Source organism: Crocuta crocuta, unplaced genomic scaffold (assembly GCF_008692635.1).
Source record: "Crocuta crocuta isolate KB4526 unplaced genomic scaffold, BGI_CrCroc_1.0 scaffold118, whole genome shotgun sequence".
NCBI lineage: Eukaryota > Metazoa > Chordata > Mammalia > Carnivora > Hyaenidae > Crocuta > Crocuta crocuta.
Genome location: NW_027551558.1, coordinates 14372871 through 14386866, shown reverse-complemented (window position 1 = coordinate 14386866; position 13996 = coordinate 14372871). Strand labels below are relative to the sequence as shown.

Sequence of the window (13996 nt, the reverse complement as noted above, 5' to 3'; positions counted from 1 at the left end):
TCCTGGAAGAGAGGACTTCCATAACTAGGTTTGAACTCCCCAAACCAAAAGCTACACAGGAGGGGGAGAGAGAGAGAGGAGGGAATTAAAATGGGTAATTTAAACTTAAAAACGCACAGGATGGTGGAAAGTGAATACATTCTTTCTTGGAACTTTAAACCCCGGTTTCCTCAATTCCTTCATGCCTGGGCTCTAACAAGTGCAAAGTATTTTGCTAAATGCCTCCGAATAGCATGTCTGGCTAGATAAAACTCACACACCTGCCTTAAATCAGTGCATTGTATTTTTGGCCAAAGTACTGTGCACAAGGGTTTCTCTTCAGCACTGTGTTTACCTTCCAAAAGGAAGCAGATGGAAAAAACAGAAGGCAGTGTGCTGCACACTTCAACATAAGCCAAATGCTACTAAGCCTTTTCTGGGGTCTATTAGCCATGGCAGTATTGGTTCAAATCTCATTTGGGCAGATCTGAGAAAATGAGATGAATGTTTTCAGCTTATTTATATTCTTTCCAAGCCTCACCTTTCATGACATCATGAAATCCATGCAGAGCAGCACCAACATTTGTTAAGACAGAACTGTAGTTCGTCAGAAGGAGTCCATCCGGCTCTGTACCTAGGAAGTCAAAATCACAAGCCTAAGCATTTTCCCAGAAGACTGCCTAAAAACCTGACAGCCACCCTCTTCCTCTACTCTTGGGAAGAGAGAAAATAAAGATTGCTTGTGATATGTTGAAAATAATGGCTCTTGAAGTCTTTGCAAACACATTCAGATGTAAAAATGATAAATACACATCCAACTCATCTGCATTATCCACATCCACAAATATTTTTAATGGTTAACAATCAAATTACATTGTTAAGTAGGATTATATATTTTATGATTCTCCTTGAAATCAAAGTTTGTAAATTTTCACCTTGTTACTTCGGGAGACATTTCTCAATTTCTTCTTTCCCTATACATTATTATTGGTTTAACATCACTAAAAACACCACTATTCAAATATGAGAGCTCCATCTCAGGCATGACAGCATGGGTAGTTCCATAGTCCCTCTGAGCTCCCAGCGTGGAGCCTGCTTGGGGTTCTCCCTACCTCTTTCTCTGCCCCTCCCGTGTGCACAGATGCGGGTGCACACGCACGCTCTCTCTTCTCTCATACAAAATAAACTTAAGGAAAAAAAAAAAGCCCAAATTTAACTGGATCATCTGTGGAGCAATTTATGCCCCATTGTTGAAAACAAGACAGAGCAGTCAGTCAGCAACCAGTGGAGTTGATACTCTGTGTGATTAAGAAACAAAACAAGAGGGGCTCTTGGGTGGCTCAGTGGGTTAAGCATCAGACTCTTGATTTGGGCTCAGGTCATGATATCATGGTTCCTGCATTGGAGCCCCACTACAGGGAGGCCCGCTTAGGATTTTCTCCTCCTCTCTTGGCTCCTCCCCAACTTGTGCTCTCTCTTTCAAAATAAATTAAAAGAAAAAAAAACTTATAAAGAAACAAAATAGGAAAAGGGCCCTGACAAAACCACTGTTACTCCCAGGTGTCTGAGTGCCCTGAGAAACAACATTAGGGTGCTTACCCTAAACACCTACTAAGTAAAATTAAAGAGGGTCTATCTAGATGCAAAAATATAGCAAGTTCATGGACCAGAAAAGTTAACATCGTTAAGATGGCAATACTCCCTGTGTTAGTTTCCTAAGCCTGCCGTAACAAAGTGCTACAAAGGGGGTGGTTTAAAACAACAGAAAACACAGCTCTCTTACAATTCTGGAAGCCAGAAGTCTGAAATCAAAGCTGAGCTAACAGGGCCACACTTCCTCCGAAGGCTCCAGTGAATACTTCTTTACCTCTCCCATCTTCTGTCAGCCCCACATGTTCCTTAGCTTATGGCAGGATTAACTCCAATCCCTGCCTTGGTCTTCATATGGCCGCCCTGAGTCTCTCCTGTGTCTCTATCTGTCTCTAAATCTCTCTTATAAGGATGGCAGTCACTGGAGTGACAGGGCTCTCCCTAAACTAGTAGGAACTCATCTTATCTTGATTACATCTGTAGAGATCCTATTTCCAAATAAAGTCACATACACAGGTACCAGGGTAGAATTTCACGTATCTTTTGAGGAGACAATTCAACCCACAAAACTTCCCAAACCGATCTACAGATTCAGTGCAATCTCTATCAGAATCTCAGCTGACTTCTTTGTAGAAACTGACAAGCTGATTCTAAAATTCACATGGAATTGCAAGGGAACAAGAATAGTCAAACAGGGGCACCTAGGTGGCTCAGTTAAGCATCGACTTCAGCTTGGGTCATTATCTTGCAGTTTCTGAGTTTAAGCTCCATTTAGGGCTCTGTGCTGACAGTTCAGAGCCTGGAGCCTGCTTGGGATTCTGTGCCTTCCTCTCTGTCCCTCCCCAGCTCTCTCTCTCTCTCAACCTCTCTCAAAAATAAACATTTAAAAAGATTTTTTAAATTAAAAAAATAAAAATTAAATAATACTTACAACTCAATAATAAAAAGACAACCCAATTGAAAAATGGAGGAAGGGTCTGAACAAATCTATTTCCAAAGAAGATACACAAATAGCCAATAAGGACATGAAACAATGCTTGGCATCATTAGACATCAGGGAAGTACAAATCAAGAGTGCAATGAGACACCACTTCAGAAAGTCAGATAGTAACACTACGGTGGCTAAATCAAAAGCCACATAATAGCAAGTACTGATGAGGATGTGGAGAAATCAGAACCCTGCTGGTGGGAAGCCACCTTGCAAAACAGTCTGACAGCTCTTCCAGCAGTTAAACATAGTTACTATATGAACCAGCAATTACACTCCTAGGTATATACCCAACAGAAATGAAAGATATGCCCACTCAAACACTGTTCACAAATATCTACAGCATCATTATTCATAACAGCCAAAAGGAGGAAACAATACAAACTGTCCATCAACTGGTAGGTAATAAGTGTGGTATATCTCTACAATGGGATGTTAATCTGTAATAAAAAGGAATGGATTATTGATATATGCTTCCAGTAGGGTGACTCTTGAGAACATTATGCTAAGTGGGAAAAAAAAGTCACAAAAGACCATACGTTATATATGATCCCATTATACAAAATGTTCAGAATAGGCAAGTGTATAGGCAGAAAGTACATTAGTAGTTGCTTAAAAAGCTAGGGAGGGGTGGAAGCGGGGAAAAGGAAGGTGGAAGGCTAAAGTATACTGGGTTTCTTCTTGAAGTGATGAAAATATTTTAAAATTAACTTTGATATATGATGATGCATACATCTGTGAATATACTAAAAACCACTGAATGTTAAACTTTAAATGGGTAAACTGTATGGTATGTAAATTATATCACATTAAAGCTGTTACAAAAAGCAAATCACAGTACCAGAAAAATCATGGCATTCTTAAAACATCATTTAAACTGAGATCCATTCAATTATCTGAAAATACTCTCTTCAAGTTAGACAAAAGGGAAACAAATGATATTTTTACTTCTAAATCTCCCTCCCCTATTCCACTTGTTGGAAAGTTGCTACAAATACTTATGCTTTGCCCTTCTCCATTTAAAAAAGAGGATGGTGAGAAAGGAAATAAATATTGAATGCATGTCTCCAATGTGATTCTGCACATTCATAATTTTACTTAAAAATCATTTACCTCCATTTTATAAATGGGAAGACAGGTACAGAGAGGTAAAGTGAGTTGCCCAAGATCATAATGTATAAGGGGCTGGAAGACTTGAGTTCAAGTTTTTCTGACTCTAGATCCTACATTCTTCCTGCTCAAACAAACTAAACATCTCTTTTCCCAGCTTCTTATACACTGAGTTCTTCAGGTTGAAGCATGAGCAACAAACAAACAAACATACTTGGCAGGGCGAGAAGACTGATGTAAGTCTGCAGCTTCTCAAACACAGCTGTCAACTTTCTCATGTCCTGAGACAGCTCTAGATTCCTGGCCCTCAGCGCAGATGTGCAAAGAGAAGATTCACATTCTTCTTCTAAACTAGGAATGAACAGATTTTCAAATGTGAGCATCCTAATGATTTTCAGATAGCTAAAATAAATCCTCTGAATTCTCAAACAACCAGATCTAAAGAGAAAACTTTGCAAAAAAGAAATAAAAATTGATCTCATTTATAAGGTTCCATTTTTTAAACCATGATACACATACTTGTATCATACCTACAAATGTCAAAGGAGTAACAGAGGACTAAATGGAAAAAAAAAAAAAAAAAGGCAGGTGCCCATTGTCTTTCCACTCTGAGACCAGCACAAAATTATTTCTCTTAAAAATATTTTGAGGAAAAAAAATATTTTGAAGAGGGGGTGCCTGGCTGGCTCAGGTGGTAGAGCATGTGATTTTTTATCTTGGGGTCATGAGTTCAAGCTGCACACCAGGCACAGAGCTGAAAGGAAAAGGAAAAGGAAGGGAAAGGAAGGGAGAAGAGAAGAGTGAAAAGAAAAGAAAAGAAAAGAGGAAAGAAAAAAGAAAAGAAAAGAAAAGAAAAGAAAAATACAAAAATATTTTGAAGAGAAAAATATCTCAGACTTCCTAAAGAGAAGTGAACATGAACCAGCAGACAGAATCATTAAGAAACCTTTACAGTATATGTATTTGTAAGGTTTAAAGAAAAAAAACTGGACTCTTAACAGTGTTTATTAAAAATGTCCAGGTAATCAAGCAAAATGCTTTTTATATAAAGCTAGGAAAGTTATTAACACAAGAATGATAATCATTTCCCTCTCCTCGACCTTGCCACTTCTCTTTTTTGACTTTATAGCAGACAGCCTCATTCAATACTAAGCCCATCTTGTCAATTAAAGTGGTTTTGAAACCAATGATGAGAAATTGCCTAAAAACATGAATACATGATGGGGTAGGGAACAAAACATTCCAAGAATAGGAATCTAAGATCAAGAAAGGTCTTATCCAGTGTTTCTAAAAATGTACTAATGAAAAAATAAACTAAGGTAAAATAAAAATGTTTAAGTGTTTCATGTAGTAAATACCACTTTTGCAATGGTTCTCAGATTCCTCTTAAACATAAGCCAAGTCAATAAGGTATATTCAATTTAGTGTTATTTAAACTTCTAGAGTCAATTTTCAAAAAATCTTTATACTGAACCATAGATGTAAGAATCTGAACAAAACTGTAAATCATAATTATTAACGTCCTAATTCCCTGATTCCTAAAATTCTATCATACCCACAAATCATAAAATCTGGTTACAGAAATAACTTTTAATTAGTAAATAACATTTAATTAGGAAATAAAATGGCTTTTAATACATATTAAATGTTTCAAATAATGAAAGTGTACGTTTTAGAAAAGGTAAAACCTACTACTTTAGTTTTATAAGGATTCATGAACCATAATTACATGTACATTTTCAATATCTCTGAGTAACTCATCTACATATTTTCTAAACCTTATTGTGCAATATGTTATAACACATCTGTTTTTATTTCTCTTGTGTTCCAGTTGTATTATTCTTTTTTTTAAGGCTAAATCTTAGGATGGAAAGATTTAGATGCTGTAGGGAGTCTTGGAGTTTTAGACCAAAAGTATCAAAATGTACAAGCAGTATCAAATTTCCAGTTAGGAGATTATTTACGCTTTCCCTCCCAGAAATACTTAACAAAGAACACTTAAGGTTACAAAAGGACTTCTTCTACGAGGGATGGCTGGAGCACATACACAAAGTTTTTAGTTTACAACTTAAATAAATCACCAATAATAAAAACAAGAAAATCCCATGTCAAAGAAATCTAATGATTACAGATCCAATCATAGAGCTAACTACTATAACCTCCATCTAAATGTTTACAGCAAAAAGATAAAACTGAAATATTTCTTTCAATGATTATGTGATTCACAATCACTGAAAACACGGATTCATAGTGTTATATGGTTATAACAGTAACCACAGTACAGAACTACTCAAAAAACCCTAACTGATGCACTACAATTGAATTTTCTTAAATATAAGTTTATGCTGCTCAAGCCATATTTTCCTTTTCCACAAAAGTCCGAATTGGTCATGGTGCAGAAAGATCAGGCAGATCACAAGAGGCATGTGTCACTATTTTATTAACTCCAGCACAGGTCAGGTGACACCCCACAATTCCCCAAGCTCCTTGGCTTCAAGGGTTAAGTACCTCTTTAACTGATAAGGAAGAATCTTCCTAAGAAAACATACGTAAGAGGTTAAGTGCTCTGAAAAAGTTTTCAATTTCACAGTAGTCTCCTGGAAAAGAAAAATAATTTCATGGTTAATAGTGTTATTTGACAAAGAGAAGCCTCCAGTTCCAGAAGTAAAACACAGAAGAAAATTACCAGGACAGTCACAGTATCCTCAGTAATACTTTCAAATAAATGAAGCATTCCTTCCTCAAGAGGGCGGACGTAGGACGCGTTTTCATGAAGGTACTGTGAGAACTAAATACAGAAGGCAAAGAATTAGGAGTTACATCACTGGAAAATAACAAATACCAACAGACTGGTAATGGACTCAACTGAGTTACAAACCTAAACTCTTTAGGAAACTTTTTCTGGGAAATTTGGCTTTTACAAAACAGATATGCTTCCCTCTAATAGTCCCAAATACAATCCCCAAGTCCCCATCTCATTCCAAAAGGAGGAACTTGAAGGGGGAGTAGTGGGAGTGGGAACATAATTAGCAACCAGGCATGGGTGGAAATGGGGAGGGGACACTTCCCATACACCTGCCTCTAACTAGGGGTCTCTATTAAAAAAGAAAAGAAAAGAAAATCAAAACTGTATGAAAGATTTTTAGGTTATATACCTCATTTAAAAAAAGTTTTTTAATGTTTATTTATTTTTGAGAGAGAGAGAGAGAGCAGGGGAGGGGAAGAGACAGAGGGAGACACAGAATTTGAAGCAGACTCCAGGCTCTGAGCTGTCAGCACAGAGCCCAACATGGGGCTCAAACTCACAAGCAGTAAATTTATGACCTAAGCCAAAGTCAGATGTTTAGCCAACTGAGCCACTCAGGCGCCACTTGTTTTTAAAAAACAAGTCTACTGAGGACAGATTCTTATTTGTACTGTGGACAATGTTCAGGATTAACAAAGTCCAGGAATATAATTATCACCAATATGAGGGTATAAAAACTTTCACAACTGTCACTGATACTTAGTATTTATGAAGAATTAATTCAGTATGAAGAATTAATTCAGAAAAACATCCTACAGGCATTTAGACAACTTTAAAGCAAAAAGTTAATTTCACTTCCAAAATATCTCACATTAAAGTATTATATAATGTATAATTGTATAATGGCTCAAATGTTGACTTCTAAGTATAGAAATGTAAGATCTCACTATGCAGAAATGTGATTCAACAGCCATACCTCAAGCTATAGATACATGGCTCTGGGCTTCTCAATCTCTCTGGACTTCAATCTTTAGATCTGTGAAGTTGAACATTAGGCTTACACATCTAAATGTCTACTTTATGATTCTATGAACAAGTCTAAACACTCTGGTCATCTTTTAACAAGCGGTTTCTGAATTCTCTTCAATAATACAGACTTATTAGGGAAACCACATAGAACCTTTCACAGGCCAAAACACCAAAGGTAAGATATTGAGAAATACATGAATTCTTCAAAGTAATAAAGTGTTTTAGGAAGTTAAGATTAACATATGTGACTCTCCCTGTGTGGGCATAATATGACAACAGTCTAAAATAAAATTCCAATAACACACAAAGAACTAGTAATAAGTAAAATATATTTTTTTGATATTATAGGTAGTGTAAAAGAAAATACAACATTAAAATGCTGTAGTACTGTTTTCCCTACCCAAGCCATCTGAAAGCTTTTTCCCACAGTGAAACTGAAGAGCATTTCAAAGGCCCAAAGTTTAATTCTTTATGAACTTCAGTAGATGTATGGGGTCAGATAAAAAATGATGAAAACCAAGCATCTCTTGAAAGCTTCCTATGTGGAAGACACGATAATAAGAACTAACCTTTATTGAGTGCATACTATGTGCCAGGCACTATTCTTAGTACTCTGCACCTATTATCCGCTTAATCCTCAAACATATATACCTACGAGGTATGTACTCTATCCTCAACTTTAAAGATCAGGAAAATGAAGCACAGAGAGATTAAAGAAATTGCCCAAGGGGACATAGAAAGTGGCAGAACAGAGCTGAGGGACCCCAGTAGTCTGGCTCCTGAGATCAGGCTTTCGCTATACTAATAGATTATTTGTAGGATCCATGGACATAAACACTATTCAAACCCTGGAAACACTGCATTATACACAAAAACAAGCTAGGAAGAAGAATCAGCCAAACAGGAAGAGTGGCAGATTCATTTCATAATGCCACATTATGGGGCACTTAGAGCACACATCTACAGCAAAATTCCTCAATTTCCTCCCTGTGGAAGCCAGCCTTCAAGCTGGCCCCAATGATCTCGGCGTAGGCCATTCTTGACTTTGTGTCGTACCCTAGCACACTGTTTCAGGGTTGGTCTGTGTGACCACTACAATATGGTAGAAGTGATGATACTCCATACCCAGGCTACGTCACAATAGGCACTGTGGCTTCCACTTTGCTCTCTCTTGGATCCCTCAATCTAGGAGATGTTAACTATGTCCTGAGGACACTCAAGCAGCCCTATGGAGAGGTGTTCTCACCAAGAAAACGGCTTCCAGCCAACAGCCAGCACTAACTCACCGGCCATGTGAGTGAGCCACCTGGGAAGCAAATCCCCCACCCTAGGAAGTCTCTAGATGAATACAGCCTCAGCTGACTCCTGATTGAAACCTCATGAAAGCTCTTGAGTCAGAAGCCCGCCCAGCTAATTTTCTCCTGAAATCCTGACCCACAGAAAGTGTGTGAGATAATAAACATTTGTCATTTTAAACTAAATTTTGGTATAATTTATTACACAGCAATAACTAACTAATACACTTACTATTTTTCCTTTTCAGTTAAATGTGATCCTGCAAGCTACCTTAAATCCTTTTCTTAGAACTAGCTGGGTGGGAAACCGGGGAGGGGTAGGGCGGCTTGGGTGGCTCAGTTGGTTAAGCAGTTATGTGTCCCTCTTAATTTTGGCTCAGGCCATGATCTGATGGTTTGTGGGTTTGAGCCCTGAAGCAGGCTCTGTGCTGACTGTGTGGAGACTGTTTGGGATTCTCTCTCTCTCTCTCTCTCTCTCTCTCCAAACAAACACTAAAAAAAANCAAGCTATCTTAAATCCTTTTCTTAGAACTAGCTGGGTGGGAAACCGGGGAGGGGTAGGGCGGCTTGGGTGGCTCAGTTGGTTAAGCAGTTATGTGTCCCTCTTAATTTTGGCTCAGGCCATGATCTGATGGTTTGTGGGTTTGAGCCCTGAAGCAGGCTCTGTGCTGACTGTGTGGAGACTGTTTGGGATTCTCTCTCTCTCTCTCTCTCCAAACAAACACTAAAAAAAAAAGAAAAGAAAGAAAGAAAAGAAAAAAAAGAACTAGCTGGGGAGAAAAAAGGAAAGGAAAGAACAAAATTTGCCAGGCCCCAAAAAAGCACATGGACTGAAGGGAACAACACTTAGCTCTCTTCTGATTCCTTATTTAAACTTCACACACTCTGAAAATACCCCAAAGATCAAGCAGAGAAGCACTCTCACCCCGACTCCATTCCCCAGCAAGAAGGGTCAACTAGACCACACATCATTTTTTGCTTTTAAATATACCCAATGATGAAAGTTACACAGTGAGTATAAACAAGAAGAGAGAAAAATGCCAGTAAATTAACTTTTCCAAGAATAAAATGCCAACAAATTCCACTTTTCCTTCTGTCACATCCTGGTCAAAAAACTATAAAAGTCCTCCATCCTACATATGAAGCAAAAAGTCTAGGCCTTGGCCTGCCCAGGGGCCTTCTAGAGTCTGGAGCCACGTTTTTTCTTTGCAACCTGGCCTCTCATTCCTCCACTTGGAAGACTTGACACTCTTGCCAAAACAGTTTGCTCACTTCTCCCTCCCCTCGCCCCCACACACTTCCTTATGCTTTCTAACTCCGTGACTTTGCTCATTCTTACCCTCTTCTAGAGCAAAAAAGACCCATCCTATTTCTCTCTTCCTGTTCAATTCTTGCTCATTTTTCAAAGCCCATTCAAATCGCCAAAGAATCTTTCCCAGACACTACCACCAACACCAATCTTCCCTCCTTGATGACCTCACTTCACTTAATGGTCTTATCGCCCACTCTTCCCCTAGTATTTAATTTCTTAAGAATCTCCATGTTTGCCATATTTTATCTTGAGGGTAAAGACTGTGACTTATATTTTTCCTCCATGTGTTCCACGGTACTTGGCTGATGCACAGTAGGGGTCTGAAAAGAAATAACACGTCTTCCTACTTGTTCAGGGCAAAGAAGGGTATCCCGAGTTAACTTTACCTTCTGATTCAATGGAGATATAGTGTCAATGGCAGAATCAATAGGAAAAATCTGAATCCTCTGTTCTGTATAGGTGTGAAAGTTCAGTAGAGCCGTCACAAGATCTTGAACAAAAGCCAGGGCCTGCCCGGCAATGTCCCGCATCTTCAGCTTTTAAGTGGAAAGTATATAGAGTCAACTATCCAATTATTATTCTCAAGCAACTTTAGTAAGTCTCCTTTTACAGAAAACACTTAAATTCTAGTATAATTATTCCTTAAATTCATTTGCTCCCACTTGGATTTAATATTCCCATCTAAGTATATTAGAAAGCCACCAGTTTTGGCGGTCACTTAACCTAGACTGTATAAGCACAAGGTACACCAACCTCAAAGAAAGGTAAGACTCATAAAGTTAGTGCATCCCATAATTCAGTTCTAATGTTATCAGATGAGAGAGAGCAAAAATCTGTATTGCTTATAAATTCAATGAACAGCAGGTTATATAAGTTTTTAAAAATGTATGACAAAGTGAAGCAGAAGTTAAACACAATGGTTTAGTGCACTAAACAGAGGCCTAAACCAATAAATTCTTGCTTCTGAAAAGTCTGACATCAACATCGCTAAAATAAAAACATCATTACCTGATGTCTCCTATTGTGGAGTGGAACGTTCAGAGCGTTATACTGACTATATTCTACAAAACAAAAATGGATGCATATTAATTCATTTTACATTTACAGAAAAACAGCATAACTGAAAAATAATAAATACTCTGCAGCAAAATCAGCTTTACATAAGAATTGTAAATGATGAAAGCCACAATCAAAGTATAAGAGAATAATGTAATTTATATGGAATCAGCTGTTTCTCAGATAAAGTAATACTTTCACATTTTTTGAAGTAGGCTCCATGCCTAATGCGGGGTTTGAACTCACGACTCTGAGATCAAAAGACCTATGCTCTATCCAGCCAAGTGCCCCCCCTCAATTTTTTAACTTTAAGATCAACCCTGAGTTTCTGTTTCTAAGAAACCATTTCAGACAGACACTTGAGGCCTATCAAGATTACTTAGGCCCATGATGATCTTGCTATCTTCAGTCATGCTCCCTTCTAAAATAACCCTGCACACAGCTGCCACCCAATCATCCAAAAATACCACTATTTTCATGACAGTACAATATTTGACAGTCTACCACGGTCTGCTACTGCTGATCCCAACAACTCAATGCTAACTTTTCTGGGTTGGTCTCCTCACACAGTCTCACAGTCCTTCTCTCTACCCCAGACTCCATCATCAACCTCTGTCAGTTTCACCTGGCCTCACACTTCAATCCCCGCCTCCATCTCTGTGAATCTCTGCACACCACTTCAGCCACTCAAACCTTCCCTCCTCTGCCTGGTCCTCAGTCAGAAAGACCTGATGCCTATCCCGCTCAAATCCAGTTCTCTCTTATGGCCCCATAAGAGAGGCAAGCCAAGCGACTGGTAGAAATGGGGCCATAAGAGAGAACTGGATTTTCCTATCAGTTCTCTCAGGGCCTTGCCTGTTTTCCTTCCCAGCCTGGCCCATCGTTTCCAACACTGCTCTTACTAACACAAAAGGAGATCAGGGTCCATGAAAACCTAATTTACCAAACTTAAGGGGGCTTCAATGCTACTCCTTAATCCATGACCTCACTGCTATGTTGCTTCCCAAGGCATCTGCTCCAAACCTTTTCCATTTTAATTTTTTTTATGTCTTTATTTTATTTTGAGAGAGAGACAGAGACAGAGAGAGTGCAGGGGAAGGGCAGAGAGAGAGGGACACACAGAATCTGAAGCAGGCTCCAGGCTCCAAGCTGTCAGCACAGAGCCCAACGCGGGGCTTGAACCCATGGACTGAGATCATGACCTGAGCTGAAGTTGGACCCTCAACCGACTGAGCCACCCAAGCGCCCCACCTTTTCCATTTTAAGCCCCAAACACTAGTCCTCCTCTCATCCTCTGCTCCATTGATGGGGTGCCTCCCCCTACAATGCTATGGAAGACCAGGGCCAAAGCCCAAGGGGTTCTTATGTTCCCTATCCTCCACCTCAGAGTCCATGGCGTCACATAACCTGACCTCAGCCAACTTTCCCCCTGGGTCCCCAGCAATAGCTCCTTCTGACCCCTCATGGCCTAGTTTATCAACCACCCCCTCCTCCCTACATCTTCAAAATCACCTTCAAAAAAAGCATTTGTTGTAACTTTTTAAACCCTATCCTCATAGTGACTTCTTCCCCTTGACTTCTATCATACTGAGTCCTCTGCCCTCACCCACCCCTGCACACAACGCCTTTTCTCTTACTGAGCTCCCATCCTTTCCCATCCCCTTCATTCTCCCTGCTCAAAGGACAGCATGTCTCTGCCTGTTTCCTCACCCATTCACCTCTAACCCTCTGCCAGCCATCTGGTGTCCACCTCTACCCTGTGCAAAAACACTCTTCTCCAAGTCACCAAAGAAGCTGCCTTTACTGTCCATCCCCCTCTCTGAGCTCCCGGCAGCAATGCTAGAACTCAGAACTGCTGCCCAGCACCACCAGGCTACACACTCCCTTCCCCGGCTCCCACGGCACCCCATTTCCACAGCTCACCAGCATCTCCACCCCAGCCTCTCTTGTTCCTAATCACAACTCTTCAAGGGCACTGCACAGGCCTCTCTGCACTTTGTTCCCCTCATTCCCACCATTCTCTAGGCCCATCCAGCCCCACAGAGTCAACTTCAGTTTCTCTCCAAGGTCTGGGCTTTTACTAGAAATGCATATACCAATAGATAACTAGATGTACACCAATCCATCTGTCAGAATATTAAAGTTTTCCTCACCTCNATTTCCACAGCTCACCAGCATCTCCACCCCAGCCTCTCTTGTTCCTAATCACAACTCTTCAAGGGCACTGCACAGGCCTCTCTGCACTTTGTTCCCCTCATTCCCACCATTCTCTAGGCCCATCCAGCCCCACAGAGTCAACTTCAGTTTCTCTCCAAGGTCTGGGCTTTTACTAGAAATGCATATACCAATAGATAACTAGATGTACACCAATCCATCTGTCAGAATATTAAAGTTTACCTCACCACCTCCCCATGAACCTGCCTCTCGCCTGCCTCTTCGGTTTCTGTCAACAGTGCCACCTCTTTCCCCCACACTGCCTCCTCACACTCCCCTGCCTGCCTGTATCTATCTCCCTGACGACTCAGGCTCCAGCCTCCATAACAGGACACTAAGACTAGCATCACAGTAGTCTTGGCCCCTTGCCCATTCAAGAGCAGTCTACACGCCTGCCAGACCAATTCCGTGACAGCACAGATCTCATGGTGACGTTCCCTGGATCAAAAGCTTCAACAATCCCACCATGTTGTGAATTACATCCCAACTCCTTGGGTCCAGCTCCTCCCAGCCTTTCAGAACTCACTCGCACTGCCCCCACCTCCCACCCACACTTAACTGATTACTGCTCATCAGACCGTGACGGCACCTTTCGGCCATGTACCACATTCCACTCAATTCCCTGGCCGGCTCTCTTGCCTCTCTGCTCAATAAATGCTACTCAGGCCCAGCTCAAA

The 13996-nt window shown here is 40.2% G+C and overlaps 1 protein-coding gene across 3 annotated transcripts in view; it reads right to left on the bottom strand.

The window, feature by feature from the left end:
* The window catches only part of PPP1R21 (protein phosphatase 1 regulatory subunit 21), a 58666-nt gene that overhangs the window by 28104 nt on the left and 16566 nt on the right, over positions 1 to 13996 (bottom strand). For all 3 annotated transcript variants that reach the window (XM_077749205.1, XM_077749207.1, XM_077749206.1), the window contains 6 exons: positions 11058 to 11110; positions 10436 to 10585; positions 6354 to 6455; positions 6176 to 6264; positions 3882 to 4018; positions 521 to 613 (listed from right to left, as the gene is read on the bottom strand). In XM_077749205.1, coding sequence (XP_077605331.1) covers positions 521 to 613; positions 3882 to 4018; positions 6176 to 6264; positions 6354 to 6455; positions 10436 to 10585; positions 11058 to 11110 — 624 coding nt within the window. The remainder of the gene's footprint in view (positions 1 to 520; positions 614 to 3881; positions 4019 to 6175; positions 6265 to 6353; positions 6456 to 10435; positions 10586 to 11057; positions 11111 to 13996) is intronic.